Raw genomic sequence first — 16,817 nt, forward strand, 5'->3', positions numbered from 1 at the left:
AGAGAAACAGGAGCGTATTCTAATTAGCATGGTTTTTTTGTGTGTTTTTTTTATGAAGCATAATCATTTTGCAAAAAAATATTACGAAAGAGCAAATTAAGAAACTGTGGTTTAAAAGCAGCTCAGCTGTGAATAAAAAGTGACATCTAATTGTAATACATTACACTCACCGAGCGCAACTACGGGAATCGTTTTATTCCCATTTGGCTGAACGCTGACCACCACATGCTTTTACTCGTCTCTGTTTACCAATGGATTTGATGGATTACGGTCCGGAAGTGACGTCGACGCTGTCAGTCAACCTAACAAATATGTGCTGCTCTTACTCTAGAAATGATATGTTAACACTACGGCTGTTGCCCCCAGACTGTGTTCAAAATATTGTAATCACACTCACACATTTGTATTCCATTGTCTATTAGCCTATAGGACGTTCCTGAATTGGTCCCAAATAAAAATGAAGATATCAGTCGGCTCTTTCTCCAGAGCTTCTGTAGATCCCAGAGCAGATACAAAAACACACCCAGTGTAGACAACGAGTAAATCGACTATAGTCTAAGTCATAAAGAAGAAACAAAGGGAAAGTTTGTGCATCTTGGGTCCATGTTGCTTGTGTGGAATTACTTCTATGTGGTTAAGCAGTGAAGCGCCTCCCAGTGTCTCGGTCATAGACCTTGAAACCCAGCGCATATATCCAGAATGTATTTGGGTTGAGCGCGCTCCTATAGCTGACGAGGGTCCTTCCACTTGCACACAGGACCCCCTCCACCTCAACCTACCTTCCCTTCTTTATACATCTCCTCCTGCATGGACGCCCGATGCCGGAACATGCTAAAATATTTGGGAAGAAGCTCGGTTCCGTCACTGGAGTCTGTGGCTGGATTCTAATTTGTTGTTTTAATGGGAATAATCTCCCAATTTCTGACAGAAAAGAATTTAAGCTTACTATTTATTCAACCTCAGAGACCGCTCAGGAAAATAAGTGAACTCACAAAACAGTTAAATTATTAGATGTTTGATCAAGCCACGGGTATGGGCGATGGAATCTCCGAGGACCGAAACCACTCTGGATCCGATTCGTTGTGCCGTGACCGCGGCAGAGACTCCAAAACCCGGGCGGAAGTGGGGAACCGGTCACCTGTGCAGAGTTCTTCCGACACACCCGGGACTTCGGCCTCCACACCGACTTCATCGAGCGAGGATGGACACGATAAACTATTAGGAGTCGATCCGGACTATTGCAGAAGGATTCTGGTCAGAGGTGAGTGAGCGAATATTTATCGTAATTGTGTTAAATAGTTTCCTATTTGTTTAAGAATAAAATAATATACATATATACAATATCCCAATCAGACCTAGTTTCATTTCATTGTCATTATAAAACAGTTTTAATAACACAGTTAGTAATATTTCAAACAGACTCCCTTTCGTATTTTAGTGTATTTTGTTCTTGTAGTGGTCTTGATTATTATAATATACAAACCATAAATATCTGAGATTAGTTCACAGTATTTACAAATTACAATTTATGACCAACATTAATACAAAAATGTGCACAAAATTGTTGGTATTATCTGCCAAAAGGCGACCCCAAAATCTTAAAATGATACTTATTGAATACATTTTTTTTAAACATACACCACTATCTGAAACTTTACAAATATTTAAATCATCAACAATTTATTAAATATACTAAATATAAATAAAATAGCCTATACGTGTTTTCGAGGGGTGTTTTTTTTATACAGTGCTTTAAATTGATGAAAAGTATGGAGTTTCTTTTGTGTCTTTTTTAGTTTTACTCTCAAACACAATATGTTTGTTTGAATAAAAAAGACACAAAAGAAACTCCATAAAAGAAGTTATGTTTAATGTAATAAAAACTATAACCATTAAACATGAGTGAAGCAAAGCAAAGTTTGTGTGTGAATCTTTAAATTTCTTTAAATTTGAGAGCCAAAAACAAACAAATAAACAACGACTTAAAAGCAAACATTACGCATAATCGAAAGCGGTTCTTTAAATTGTTTAGAAAAATACAAAAAGGATATAAAAACTTCCATTTGATTATCAAAATCCATTTGATTTATTTTTTGACAGAACACACTTCATTTACAAGGGTGAAATATTTCTAAACACATTATACAATTGAGAAAAGGGAACAACTGTTAGAACAAAAAGTAAGAAATATACTGTCCATGTAAATGCCTTTTTTTATTATTAGTCTTAATTTAGAGAATATAAGTTGTAAAATAATTTTTGGTAAAGTGATATTATATTTACAGTCATGATGTACATTTTAGCTTGTCAACAATAAGAACAGACAAAATGTAGCATACTACTACTAATAATAATAATAATAACGACAGTAATATTGCGTAGTCTACATGTATATCAATGCACTAAATATTTGATACCGTCTGAACTGTTTGCACCAAGTAGCTGTAACGAAGTTTACATTTTTATTTTTATTTATTTTTTGCCGAATTAATAGTTGTAGAAATGCTTATGATATTATTCAATGCATTTATATATTGTCAATATATATATATTGTGAGTTTATTGTAATATACAACCTGAAAATTTAATTCCATGCTCTAAAATCTCAAGGCTTTTAATTTAAACGCCCTTTCACAATATGGTTTACGAAATGTAATGAACACAAACTGTCCAAGCTTTGAGTCCAGCAGTAGTAGTGGATGACCGAGCTAGTGGTTCGGTTGTGATTGGATGAACTGTAGGGGATCCAAGTGAATTTGGCGCTGTAAGCCCACAATCCCCGGCGTCACTATTTGTTTTGAAGCTGACGATTGACTGCGCCCGAGTCCTCCTGAGAGCCGGGGTCACTGAAAGGTCAGCAGGCCTGAGTCATAGGCCCATAGACTTGCGTTGATTTGCAACAGTGAGGAAAAAGGCAATTAAAAAAGTTTGCCATTAACATTCGACCGCTTTTCTTTTCTTTTCTTCTTTATATCACAATTAATATTAGTTCAATCAAGTGTGATCCAAAATACTGAGTTTAGTTGCCAGGCAGACAGTCAGATAGGCGGAGCTACAGATGTACAGAATGTCATTCTATAGGCTACATTAATAATTTGCCACAACATTGCAACACATAACGCTAATTAAACCAATTCTAATAACATAATATCACATTAATATAAATCATATTAATGTGATATGATGTTATTAGAATTGGTTTAATTAGCGTTATGTGTTGCAATGTTTTGGCAAATTACCATTAGCCTACCATTTTACCATTACCAACAGTTACCATTTTTGAAGTTCTGAAAAAAAAGAAAGAAAGAAAGAAAAAAAGACAGCAAATCTACAATAAGTATCTTCCTGTGGTCACAATCTGACAGATATCAGCCATTAAAATATGACCTTCTTAAAATTAAGGTTTACTTTTTTTCTCTCTCTCGAAATAGTGCACGTTTTGGTTTGAGACAGTCTTAGTATTTGTTTACTTTTACCTTTAATAAATATTTTCTAAGGTTTAATGATGGTGATACATCAGTCAACATGGAAAAAATTACTATAAAAATAAGTTTAAAGTAGTTCAATTATATTTATTTCTGTTTAATATCTGTAAAAATATATATTCATTATGTTTGGTTTCTAGGAAAATGTGAAATAAGAACCGAAAGTGGAAATCTTTCTCAGATTAATCAATTCAATTGCACTGTTTATGCTCAAAGACTCAAAACCGCTTGGATATTTAAAGTGTTTTAAAGTGACATGAAAATGAATTGTATGGGTCAAAATATGATCCATAAAAATGTTGCATTTTAACAATAAAAATGCATTAACCAAGACAAATCTTGGTGGAAGCCATGATTTCAGATTTTGCATGTCAGTCATGATATCAATAACATTTTGTGTTACTGTGTTGATAATCATGTTTTATGGTGACAAATAATAATCTTCAACTGATTGCAAATTAAAAGCTTGCTCCCCTTTGGAGTTTTCTGCTACACACAGCTTAAGCAGATCTCATTACCAATCAAGGAAAAAGACAGGACACTGGAGTTTAAAGCTCCTCTTTGGCAACTTATTTGTGTTACTGAATCAAAACAAAATCAAATCTCGATTAAACTACTGGGCGGCCATATTGAGCTAAACTCATGTTTAACTCAAAATGTGTACAAATTATCTCATTTTTTTTCTGTGATGCAAAAATGATGTAAAATACATGCACACACCCTTATTTTCTTAGATATAGGCCTATACTACTATATTTTTAAGTACCTTACAATATATGAATCAATTCGATTTTCTCCCAAGCCTAATAATGTAAATATCAGCTTATTTCAAAACGAATAGTAAATCATTTAGTGTGTTTGTGTCCTAAACAGACGCCAAGGGCACTATTCGGGAGATTGTTTTGCCAAAAGGCCTGGATCTAGACCGGCCGAAGCGCACGCGGACCTCGTTCACGGCGGAGCAGCTCTACCGGCTGGAGCTCGAGTTCCAGCGATGCCAGTATGTGGTCGGGCGCGAGCGCACGGAGCTCGCCAGACAGCTCAATCTTTCAGAAACTCAGGTATGAAACGTATTCATGCTTGTTAGACATGATAATAGTGAACTTCGCTTTTGAATGCAATGCTGCTTTTTAATGCAATATATAATTTAATAGTCTATAAAATATTTAGTTACATGGTTGGTGTACATGTTGTTGTTGTTGTTATTATTACACATTTCATTTTGTAGGCTATTTTACAATTATATTAATTACTAAAGTTCTGTTTGCAATTTGGTTGTCCCTGTAAATTCTCCAGAATTCTTCTTCATGTGATTTTGTTTTGATGACATCGTAGTTATTTCTTCGATTTTCCTAGTGTTTGAATTTTATTATAGCACTGTGAGGTATAGCTCGTTAAATGAGATAAATGGAAAATATGTATTTACGTCAGATGTGTTTTTTAAGAGTCCGCAAACTACTTCAACATTTCTTTTAGAGACTGCCTGTTATTTTAGTGTATTTACAACAAAACAATTTACTAAACAAAAACTAAATTATTTTACATGATACCCTCAATGATATTATCATGTAAAAATAAAGTAAATGAGCCTAATGCAATATTAAATTCCAATAAATAAATAAATAGTAACTGATATAAAAACGACCTGTTTTTGTTGACCTGTTCTGTCGTTGAATATAAAATATTAATTTATCGATGTTAAACGGGAAAGTAAATGCAATGGTCTAACGGACGGATAAATAAATAAATAAATAAATAAATAAATAAATAAATAAATAAATAAATAAATAAATAAATAAATAAATAAAAACTATTTGTTTTGTCATAGCAGTCAATGGTTGGTCAGATGGTATAGTAAAAAGCTGCAAAAATTGTAACGAGTGTAGACGTCAGATCGTGCACTAGAGTTGCCAGTCTCCTCTCTGCAAATGCTGCATGTCAACCTCCATTGTTATGAACACAATACTCATAATTAGTATTCGCACAGTGGGCGTTAGTGGGAGGAGCATTTCTTTATCCAGTCCTGGAAAAAAAAAAAAAAAAATTCAAAAATAAATAAAAGGGGGCCGCAGTTGTCCAGTCATCATTCGTGCACTCTGCTGGCGTCACTTCAGATTTATTTTATTATCTCTTTTTTAAGTTAAAATGTTAATTTTAAAGTTCGATTAAGTAAAAAGGTGTCATCCAAGTGATTCAAAAAACAGCAGATAACAACTATGAAATTCAGACGATTAAACGACGCTATTCCATTATTCGCAGATCCAACTATTGGTCATCTGGCTAACTTTACCAGACTCGGGTTTCATTATAAACTATCACACAGAGAATATCATTTATTATCTACCTTAAAAAAAAATCACCTTAATATGTTATGTAATATATAAATGCTGTATTATATATATATATATATATATATATATACGAAAGTGTATATATCAGGCAATGATGGAGTAGCCTAATTTCTAAGAAATTTCAATATTATCTGCACAGAGCACGGATCTCAGATCGCTATTAAGTTCCATTTTAAAAAGATGGTTCACTGCAATACTATAAATAATAATTTGGCATGATTAGATTCAAACAATGGTTTTATCATATTACTGGCACCTGAAAGGGTTTAATAAAACGATTTTAAATGGTTAATGGAGCTATTTATGATGTTTGCCGTTTTCAAACCTTGCTTCTTACCCGTCTGTTCTTATTTTAAAAATCTGATCAAAGCAAAACATTAATGCATTGTTACCAAATTCGAAATGAATGAATTAATTAAACGAATTGATAAATTAATAGGCCTAATTGCCCAATTTAAAATTTGTGTCGATCTGCGGCATGCTGTATAAATCTGTTTTCCTAAAAACAATGTGCGTAAATTCTTTTTTACTTTACAGGGGTCATATGACGTTGCTGAAAAGGAAATGATTTGGTGTAGTGCAATGTGTTTATGTGGTTTAAAAGACACATTCTTTTTCACATAGTGTACATTATTGTTTCTCATATGTTCCACCTTTCTGAAACGCATCTATTTTTACAAAGCTCATAATTCTGAAAAGCAGGTGTATGCTGATTGGCCAGGCCAGCTATCCAGTGTGTTGTGATTGGCCAAATGTGTGAGGGAAACAATAAGCCCCTTAACATACTGTGATGCTGTGTGTCCCGGGACAATGAAACAAAACCAGTAAAACCCCATTTGTTGCATCCAGTGGGGACATTACTGATTATAATGACTTATACTGTATTTTTACACGTTGCATATTGTCTGCATTTGTGATCGCAGAAAAAAGAAGTGCTACTCTACACTGCTCAAAACTGCATTTGAATCATCAAATCGTATGAAAATGTACTTACAGACCTTGCAAAGGTGAGTCCTTGCAAAGTTGGAATTGGCCCACTTTATAGAAACAGACAGCCTGTTTGTAGGCTACTCTCATAGGAAACAGTCCTCATCCTCCATTAAAATGTGCTGCATACATCTGAATTTTTCGGTTTGACTGTTCTGGAACAGTGTTGTAAATACAGCTTAACCATTGATTTCTAGTTGTTTCCTTTTTTGGGAGACCAAACATACAAAGTAGCTTCACTTTCACACTGAAACATCTCAACACATGCCTGCGGCAACAGAGAATAAAAGTTACACCTTCTTTCTTTGCTTGAACATTTGATCTGCATTTGAAAGTCTCCCCACATCATGACGTAGAGATGTGGGGGCGTGTTAGAAAGAGTTAGTTTAGGTATGCTTAACTGTTAACTTTTATAAAGAATATTGGATTTGAAACTTTATTCTTTGCAACTTTACAGATCTTCTTCATACACCAAGAGCTTGTAACAGTCCAAAGAGAAAGAAAAAGTTTAAATCGCATCATATGACCCCTGCTCACTCAGAATCTTTTCACGCTCAAAATTCCAGTTTTTATTGAGTGGTGAATTATGCGCTTTCGCAAATCCTCTCTTTAACATTCAACTGCACGATGTAAGATTCATTAGCCTATGCAGTGTATATAACTTTATTGATTTTAACGGAATGTTGTAAGATCAAGAACTGAATTGAGTGAAAGCTTTTCAGCGATTGTGAAGGAAGCGGTCATTCACACTTTCCAGGCTTTATAACTACACTCCCTTAAATAAAGTATTGTTTTACATGCTGCTAAGAGAACCGACGGCCTATTACACGCTGCAAAGGTTTGGAAATGACTAATAAATGCGTGATTCACTCTGAAGATCCAATTGGCATTGTGAAAGGCCTACTATAACAGCACAGGACAAAAATGTGGATTACAATATAATATAAATGCAAAAAAGATTTCTAGAAAATATTCGTATCAGTCTGTTTTTAAAATCCTTTATTTATTTATTTTATTTTTTGTGTGAAAGTAATGCCTTATAAATATTCCTAAATATCTCAATTAATGTCTCGATTAATGCGGAAGACCATCTAAAATTAAATTATTATAATGCATTCAGTTTTTTTAGCTCATATAAATTGAGATTACATTACATTAAATATTTGTCCTTAACATTTTTTTCCCACAATCTCCAGGACCATTCCAAAGCAACTAAAAACGAGTTGAAAAGTAAGAAATAGTGACCAGTTACCAATACAAAGATATCCTGATTAATAATAATAATAATAATAATAATAATAATAATAATAATAATAATAATTTTCAAAACAAAATAAATACGACATGTCAACCAAAAACTAAATGCAATTAATCAAATCATTCAAGAACTTCATTCAGCTTTTAACACTCCATTTCACTGTTTCTCACAAACATATAAAATAACATTATTTTTAAAAGAAGTTTACTGAAAACCACATCTGTGCTGGCCTTAAGAACTCGCGGTCAGTGTAAAATGGAGTCTTAAATCATGTCAAAAGTTTTGTTAAAGCAGCATAAGCTTCGTTTAAACGAAAATAATCAAATTTATGAACAAATAGCCAAAACCCATTCATTCACTTGTAATTGAACTTCAAAAAATAAATAGGCTAGTCTAAATAAAATAATATAGGCCTATAGTCTACAGCTTATTTCGTGAAGCTGTAATCATAATCAGCTCTGAAATCATTTCTGTTGTTAGTAAAACTGTGAACCAGCTAGTCATCAAAGTGATCAAATTATGGCTTTTGAGAAAAAAAAGCGTTTTCATCTTCCGTTTAATGAAATTGCTTTTAGAATTGATATAAAACAGATTGAGTGTTGATGCGTGTCTCTATTCATTTAAGCTCATACAGCTTCAATTTCGACGTGTGCAAAATACAAAATATGTGCATTTAGCCCAAGTTTACTTAATTGCAATATTAATATTTGTAAATCTGTCTCTATTTATATATTTTAAATATATTTTTGAAAGATGAATAACGCTAACCCACATAGTCTTTATGCACATACAGTATTTTGAGCCTTTGGATAATCGCGTCCATAGAAATTAAAAATATATATTTAAAATTAGTTTAAATTTGGCATCACAGTAGCATATGCAGGTGTTTCTATGTTTCTTCTGTTACAATATTGAACTACTTCACAATATTCAATAAATTATTCCAGTATTATACACCTTTATCGAAGTCCATTTAATCAAAAATAGCATGCTAATGATTTGCATTTATACTCAGAAATATGTAGTAACTGAAGCTAGTTAGGAGACACCCATGCATTTAACCAGAGGAAAAAAATAAATGAAAATCTCCTGTCACGCGCGCGCACGCGACTGTTGCGCCTCCGTTGTGAAAACATTTGCGATGGCTGTGAATTCCTTTCGAATTTCGGCAGATAACACGACCAGATCTTTATAAACTTCTCAGTCTTTGAATTTGTAACTTCTCCCCTGCCTATAATAACGCCAATGGTTAGACTATTGAAAATAAACGACGAAAGCTGTATTTGATTGTCTTTGCTTCAAACCCAATCAATATGGCTCTAAATGACCTCGAGGACTCGTCTAAAAAAGTGACGACACATTAAGCTTCCTTTTAATTTTTTTTATTATTATTATTATTTATTTTTGATAGCCGTGATTTCTTCAGTTGCGGTTTTGATTCGAGTGAAATAATATATATTCGTATATATTTATATAATCAAATATATTAAAATATATATAATCAAATATATATATATATTTGATTTCGTTCCCTCGTGATGTTTTAATAAGAATAAAAAAGTGGCCAGTCTTGCGAAAGCAGAGAAAAGTGCAAATTATCTTCAAACTGGATCGAATTTAACTAATTTAACGAGATTGAGTCTTCCCTTTACATTTGTCCTTACTGTCATTGGATAGATAGATAGATAGATAGATAGATAGATAGATAGATAGATAGATAGATAGATAGATAGATAGATAGATAGATAGATTTTTTTATGACGTTTAGACAGGATAGCATGTTGCATGAATATGATACTCATACACCATAGCATTACCATATGACACCATCACTGTACCATGATCAACTTTTACTTTAGCTATATTTCAGAATCATGGATGAAGATGACTCCCCTTGTGAGGGTTAAAAGCAGCTCAACTTTCCCCCTGCAGCTTCTCAGAGGATCAGTTTAGTGTGTTGGAGTGTACATGAGGGGAAAATGATTGGCTAAATATAATGCTTTTTTAAAGTTATAGGAATTCCCTGTTCATTTACATCAAAATACAGGGTTTCTGTCAGACCCTGTCCCCAGCAGGTGGCTCCCTGCTCCAGAGTAACACAGCAGGGATCCAAACCACACATGACTGGTCCCATAGACTCATCGATCATGAGTAGATCCCATGTCTGCTAGATATTTATTATCTGAGATGCTGTTACATTTGCTTACAGACTGAATGGGGAGCCTTTGTTCAGGCTTTAGTTCAACTGTTAACCTTTATATCAGCTGTGCGTTGATGGCTTGGCATCACTGAATGAAAGCCCACAAAATAGAAAGGCTTATGGAAAAATAAACCGAAGAACAAGAATGAATGAGCCGCAGCATCCTGACCAGTCTGCTTAAAGCGTTAGGAAATAAACAGGTTTTGTGAAGCACTTGTTTTTATTTAAGGGAGAGCTTTTTATTAGTCGAGTGAGTGACAGTTCTTCTCAGTATTTCTCTATTTGAGCACAATGAGTCTCTTCTCTTCTATCAGTGTGACCTTAAGCAGAACACAGGATTTGACTTCAACTGACCCTTCAGTGAAAGGCAACAGCATGTTGGATTGAAGAAACATTTGGATTTTGGCGTGAGGTTGATGTACAAACAAAGCTGGCAAACATTTAGTCTGAATTCGCAGGTCCTCGCAGTGATAAACAGCAGCTTTAATAGAATTAAATTGGCAGTTCTGAAAGCCTTGAGTGAGTCAGTGTGTGATCTTTTTATCAATACAGCCAGTTTCTGCAAATCACGACACACAGACAGCCTCACATTAACACAAACAAAAAGTCTTGTGCTAATGATACAGGAATGTTTTTATTTTTATTTTGTTATAATTGGGCTTTCAATATTTTGAGACTTTTGTGTTTCCCCTTCAGGTTTACAGTTATATTTTGGGTGGGTCACTTTTTGGGTGTGCATTTGTCTTTACACTCTTAAAAATAAAGGTTCTATATTGGTGTTGATGATTCCATGATGAACTTTTAACATCCATGGAATCTTTACATTCCAGAAAAGTTTCTGTATTTTTAGAATGCTCTTCAAACTATAAAAAATCTTCTTCTAACGCATCGTGAAAACCCCCCTTTTGGAATTTTTAAGAATGTGCCTTTAAATCAGGGTTCACAGTAATGTTTTGTGTTGAAAAACAACCCTTTAATTTAGAAACATGTTAGATTAAAGTGTGTTAGGATTGTTGTTGACTTCAACACTGGCCATTTCTTCCTCAATGGGTTTTTTGTTAACCAAGCAAAAAGCCTTGCAATTTTTATTTTCTTTGCCTTCCTTAATAAAATATCTCAGGCAAGGACAGAAGGATTCTTGCTTGCCACATATAAAATGATTTTGCATGTTGCTGCAAGGCATGACAAGCAGACGTACTCAAACATTTTTTCTTTGGTTAGAGTTGAACTTTGACTCTTTTGAGGCTTTATGTTTTTCTCTTGAGGTTTACAGTCATTATTTGGGTACAGAAACACACTGTTTCACTTAGGAATACAGTAAATTTAACTAAAGTGGGATGTTGTTGACTTCAACACTGTCCAGTCATTCTCAGTGATTTTGTGTTAATCAAGCCAGAGCCTTGCAATTTTTCTTTTCTTTGCCTTTTGAAATAAGATATCTCAGTCAAGGACACAAACACACTTTCTTGCCACATAGGAAACGGTTTTGTTTGGTTCTAAATGGGGGTAGCATTGTTTAGTGAAGAACAGCCAATGCCAGTCACAGCATAATGTGAGAACTCTTTAACGACCAAGGAGTATTTACCTTGAATGTGTAACCAATCCAGAGAACACATTTGATGCATTTGTGTTTGATATTATTAAAAAGACCTTAGAAAACATAGGTGAACATTTATTAAATGAATACAGTTTTTTTTTGTCTGAATATCATGTGCTTAAATGTAACAACTGGTGGCTCTGCTGTGTGGTCTTTATTCGCAAGATCCCTGGGCTTTGCTAAACACATTATACCATTCCCTTTGTTGCTTTCAGTTCATCCATGAGAAACCCATGGATTTAATGGACAAAAGATTGTGTAAGCCATGAATAAATTCAAAGTTTTTTTTTTTTTTTTACAAAGGAAATAGGAAGACCAAGGCAAATGGAAAACCATACTGTGCTTCCATGACATTCCAAAATGTTTTAATGTTACAATATTATTACAGTAATTTAACAAACTATAGTGATTTAAATATACTTTAAATCATTCAAAATAATTAAAATATAAATTTATATAACGATACTATATGCACATAAACCATTAGTGTTTATTAAATGTACATTAAACAATTGAAATACTAATTAATTATAATAATTTTTATATTAAATATAATTCAAAATAAAAAATTATGACAGTATCATTATATTTATATAACAAAGTACAGTGTTTTATTAATGTACATTAAAAATTTAAAATAATTAATTTAAATTTTTAAAAAAAAAATTAAGGTGGAAATGCATCATCACGGTGAAAATGTCTATTAGACTGTGCTGTTGGAGGTTTACCACTAGAGGCACTGTGGTTCAGCAGGGATGCCTTTTAATCCATTGGGTGGCACAAATTTATCAGTATCTGCCCACACTCTGTAAGCCTAATTGCCTGATCACATATACACGCGGGACGTGTCATCCAGTAGTTCTGGGGGAAGGGAACTAATAATAGTGCTGTTAGGAAGATTACAGAGCTCTATCTATCAGCCCTTGGTAAGACAGGGTTGACCCTTGGCTGAACCTACACGAACACGTGCTTCGGTAAAACTATGAACAAGGGTCAGTGTACGAGGGAAAGAGGGTAAACGGTTGTAACTGGCTAATATGATCATGTTATACACAGCGAGGAAGAAATAATTGAGATATTTGCAATATAAGTCTTTTTTCCCCTTCCACATTACGATACAGGTGTGCTGCGTGTTACAAAATGTGTGTACAACATCTAACTGGACATAACAGCACAAGTATGTTCATGTCAAACCAGATGTTGTGGCATATGTGCCAAGAGAGTTTCTGAAGACATCAACTCAGGCCTCAGCTAAATCAAAAATCAGTCTAGATGCATGAGATTAATGACCTACAAGCTCTTTAAAGAAGAGAGGTCTCAGAGGGATAACTGAATAACCAGAATGCTTCATTGCGTTCAACTATGCACACCATTATCACATGTGTAGGATCAAGAGATCAAAACTTCTGGATGGGGTCAACATAAGTGTTGAAAATTGTTGTTTCACCATCATTCATGCCCACATACACGGAACAACATCATGAACCGGGGAGATTTTTGTGGAGAATGTTGGAAACTCTAATTACAGCAGCACTGATACAATTTCAGTAGGACAGCAAAAGTATCTGATGAATTGACGTACTGGAGATCGTTCTGCACCAGTGCTTTGTGCTGATTCTGAGTTCGCTGAAGAACGAGAGCGGAGTGGATTGGGATGCCGCAGGCGAGGGAGCAAATCCAGGTCATGCAGATCCTGCATTTAGTAATCTCTGCCCCAGCGGTGAACCCTCGATCTAAATTAATATAATCTAATAATCTAAGAGGATTTCATTCCAGTAGTGTAGAAGTACAATGGAAGATATTTGCTTTTGTATTTTCACTTATCTACTCCCATCTTTTACCTTTTTTTTTTCTTTTAAGCTCTGTGAGGTTGTGTAATCTACAGAAAACAGGATAAGCTTCGCCCACTATGTGGCCTGAAAAAAAGTTGCAAAGCACAGATTACAGCCATCAAGTAAATACATACTTCCCATACTACACATACTTTTCATGAACAGATAGCATCATCATGCTTGTGTAAGCTTGAAGGGATCACTCCACAATCTCATTATCCTCACACTAATGGCCACATCGAGTCCATGATCTCAGTGTTATAGACCTCAGTTTGCAATAGTGTTTGGCCCAGGTTTTACTAGAGTCCTGCCGGGTTAACGATTGAATTTATTTTCCCGATTTGTGTTCGTGAGCAACACCAACAATACAGGTCAGGGTCATACATTCTTAGAGACTCCTAATGAATGGAGTTTGTACCCACAAGAAAGACTGAAACTGTGTGACACGCTTGAAATACCTTCGAGTAGCTGTCGGTACCTGACACATCCAGGCATTTAAAGGTTAATGTGAAATCCTCGTAACTCCAGTTTTCAGTGTCACATGATTCTCCAGAAATCAAATATGCTGATTTACGGCTCAAGAAACATTTCTTATTATTATGAAATGCTAATAACAGTTGTACTGCTTAATACTTGTCTAATCCTACTCAATGTAATGTCATCAAGGCCTCTTTAGTTTCAACCAGTGGTTGTTGGTTGTGCTTCAACCCCTTTTTTAAATCCAGTCAAGTCCCACCTTAGGTTTTTCTTGTTAAATATCCTATTTCACTGTAAAATGCATCACAGAACTAAAACAAGCTGCAAATATAGTTTCACATTGCCATTCTCTGTCTTCATGGTCCCCAGGGTGAGACAAAGCAGCAAGTAACAGATAAAACCCCAGTCAGGATGAAATGCATTTTTCATTGTCTCTATGTTTATGAGTAGAGCTTCATCTCGACTCATCATCGACCCCAGAATATACTCTGCAATAAAACAGCACTGTATTAATAAAGCATGCAGGACAAGGACATGCAGAGTTCAGTGCACTTATTAACCTGAGGTCAGCAGCACTTTAACTCAAGTTCAGCGCACTTCTGAACACGCTTCATTGATTTTTGCTTATGAGGAAGCCACAAGGCAAAGTCTTGGTGTACCAATGCTGCTAAAAAGACAAATCCCTGTTTTGTGGTAATTAATGGTGCTTGCTAAGGTACGTTTTCCCAAACATCTTACCCAAAAATTAAACTTGACACTCACAATGACTTGACTATAGACATGTTTCATAATTAGTGAATTTTGCAATGTTAACAGTTATTTTGCTGTGAATTAATGTGAAGCCACTTTGAGACATTTTTAATTGTGTAATACTTTTGTATTATTGTGTCCAAATACTTTTTTGGACCCAAAGTCACTGCATCCACCTTAATTTTTAACTTAAGAGCAGATTTAGCTCCGTTTTACTTTGAAAGCATGAGTCTTCTGATGTCATTCATTTCCAGATATGCCTTTAAATACTGCTTTATAGCAAGCAAGAGGCCTTTTCACACCAGTGTATCATTGTTCTGAATACCCCCTCTAACCCTGGGTAAAGAAACACTTTAGATTAGTTTTTAGTAATTTAGAACCAGGGTCAGCACTGCTTTTTACCTGGGGTTATGAAACCCTGCTCTTCTACAGTGTAAAATGAAGTGGTGTTGCAGAAACCTTTGAGGGGGAAAAATGACCAATTTTGACTGAAAATGTGTAATTTAGAGTGAAGAAGAGACCATTTAATTCCTACATTTAGAAAAAAACCTGATAGCACTGTTGTCTATATAAAATGTATTTATGAAGCTAATGAATCACAAGTCTAGTCTCTCTCTTCATCTGTTTTCCACATTGGTGTATCAATTTCTCTTACAACTTTTTCTCTCGTTTGGCAGGTGAAAGTGTGGTTTCAAAACCGCCGCACCAAACAGAAGAAGGACCAGACCAATGACGCTGACAAACGGTCGTCATCCACTACCGAATCGCTTGCCACATGCAACATCTTGCGGCTGCTTGAACAGGGGCGGCTTTTATCTGTGCCTGCGCCTCCACCCAACCCACTGCTGGCTCACTCACACCCGGGAAACAGCTCGCTCCTGGGCAGCTCGTCCATATCCACTTCCTCTGGGGTGATTAGCAGCACCACCACAGCGGCGGGCGGGACATTTGGACTGTCACTTTCTTCTTTAGGCGGCACCCCATCCTCGCCGCGCCTCGGGGTCCCACCGCCCTCCCTTTGCTTTACCATGCCTCTCTTGGGCAGCACCCATCACGAACTGCCATCGGGATATGGGTGTGGATCCTCAGCGTTTGAGCCCTACATGAGGATAGAGAGGAAGGACGGAGAGTTAAATGGGAAGAAGACGGTTTCCTAAAAACATTCCCAATCTGCTGGTACCTTCTCACTTCTACCTGTCTCAGGGGTCTCACCTGTGCCGTGAACAACCGAAAGATTTACAAACTAACAGAAAGCGATTGAATGATGGCCTCTCTTGCACTAGTGCCTATAACCAAACCAAGGCGAGTCGGACTCCATCGTTCCAGTGGAGGTGAGCGTTTGGGACGAAGCCTGTAATTAAGCATCGCTGTGTTTGGTCAATTGTGTCGTCCACACATTTCCTTCCATTTTTGCATTACGTGTGTGTTAAGGAAATTATTCTTTGTGAACGATGGAGAACGGCGTAAATGTAACTGTAATTGTAAAAGGCTTAATAATTTCTCAAGTTTGTTTCCAAAAAAAAAAAAAAAAAAGAAATTAGAAAAAATTATCAACATTGTGGTATGGTTTTATGTTGCTCTAAATTAATTGACTTTGGGGAGCTTCTTGTCAATATAAATGTGAGTCTGTGTGAAAGTATAAGAATGAGAGCATTAGGTGATTGAGTACGTACAGTAACTATAACAAGGCACTGACAAATTTTGTGGCATTTATTTCGCACTGGACCTTGGTACTAATGAGAGTTCAATGGACAGAGTGATTATTCATATAGGAGTGATACAACATTAAATTTGGGCATGTGGAAGATTATACAGGTCTTTAGCAAAACGCAAATAATAATAGCATCTAAACATACTCGTCACATGTGCTTCCCATCAAG

At 35.3% G+C, this 16,817-nt stretch overlaps 1 protein-coding gene across 1 annotated transcript; it reads left to right on the top strand.

The window, feature by feature from the left end:
- The first annotated feature begins 720 nt into the window (after nt 1–720).
- On the top strand, nt 721–16,459 carry LOC113097385 (ventral anterior homeobox 2-like). The gene is made up of 3 exons (XM_026262626.1): nt 721–1,261; nt 4,359–4,546; nt 15,615–16,459. The coding sequence occupies exons 1-3, from the start codon at nt 1,012–1,014 to the stop codon at nt 16,092–16,094; spliced, it is 918 nt and encodes a 305-aa protein (XP_026118411.1). The 5' UTR covers nt 721–1,011; the 3' UTR covers nt 16,095–16,459.
- The last annotated feature ends 358 nt before the right edge of the window (nt 16,460–16,817 follow it).

Source organism: Carassius auratus, unplaced genomic scaffold (assembly GCF_003368295.1).
Source record: "Carassius auratus strain Wakin unplaced genomic scaffold, ASM336829v1 scaf_tig00216216, whole genome shotgun sequence".
In the NCBI taxonomy this organism is placed as follows: Eukaryota; Metazoa; Chordata; class Actinopteri; order Cypriniformes; family Cyprinidae; genus Carassius; species Carassius auratus.

What these genes read in the sequence shown, in the direction of transcription:
- LOC113097385 (XM_026262626.1), top strand. Translation starts at nt 1,012, where the DNA reads ATGTTTGATCAAGCCACGGGTATGGGCGATGGAATCTCCGAGGACCGA. An exon ending in CAGAAGGATTCTGGTCAGAG is followed by an intron (nt 1,262 to 4,358) that starts GTGAGTGAGCGA and finishes TGTCCTAAACAG; the next exon opens with ACGCCAAGGGCACTATTCGG. An exon ending in TCAATCTTTCAGAAACTCAG is followed by an intron (nt 4,547 to 15,614) that starts GTATGAAACGTA and finishes CTCGTTTGGCAG; the next exon opens with GTGAAAGTGTGGTTTCAAAA.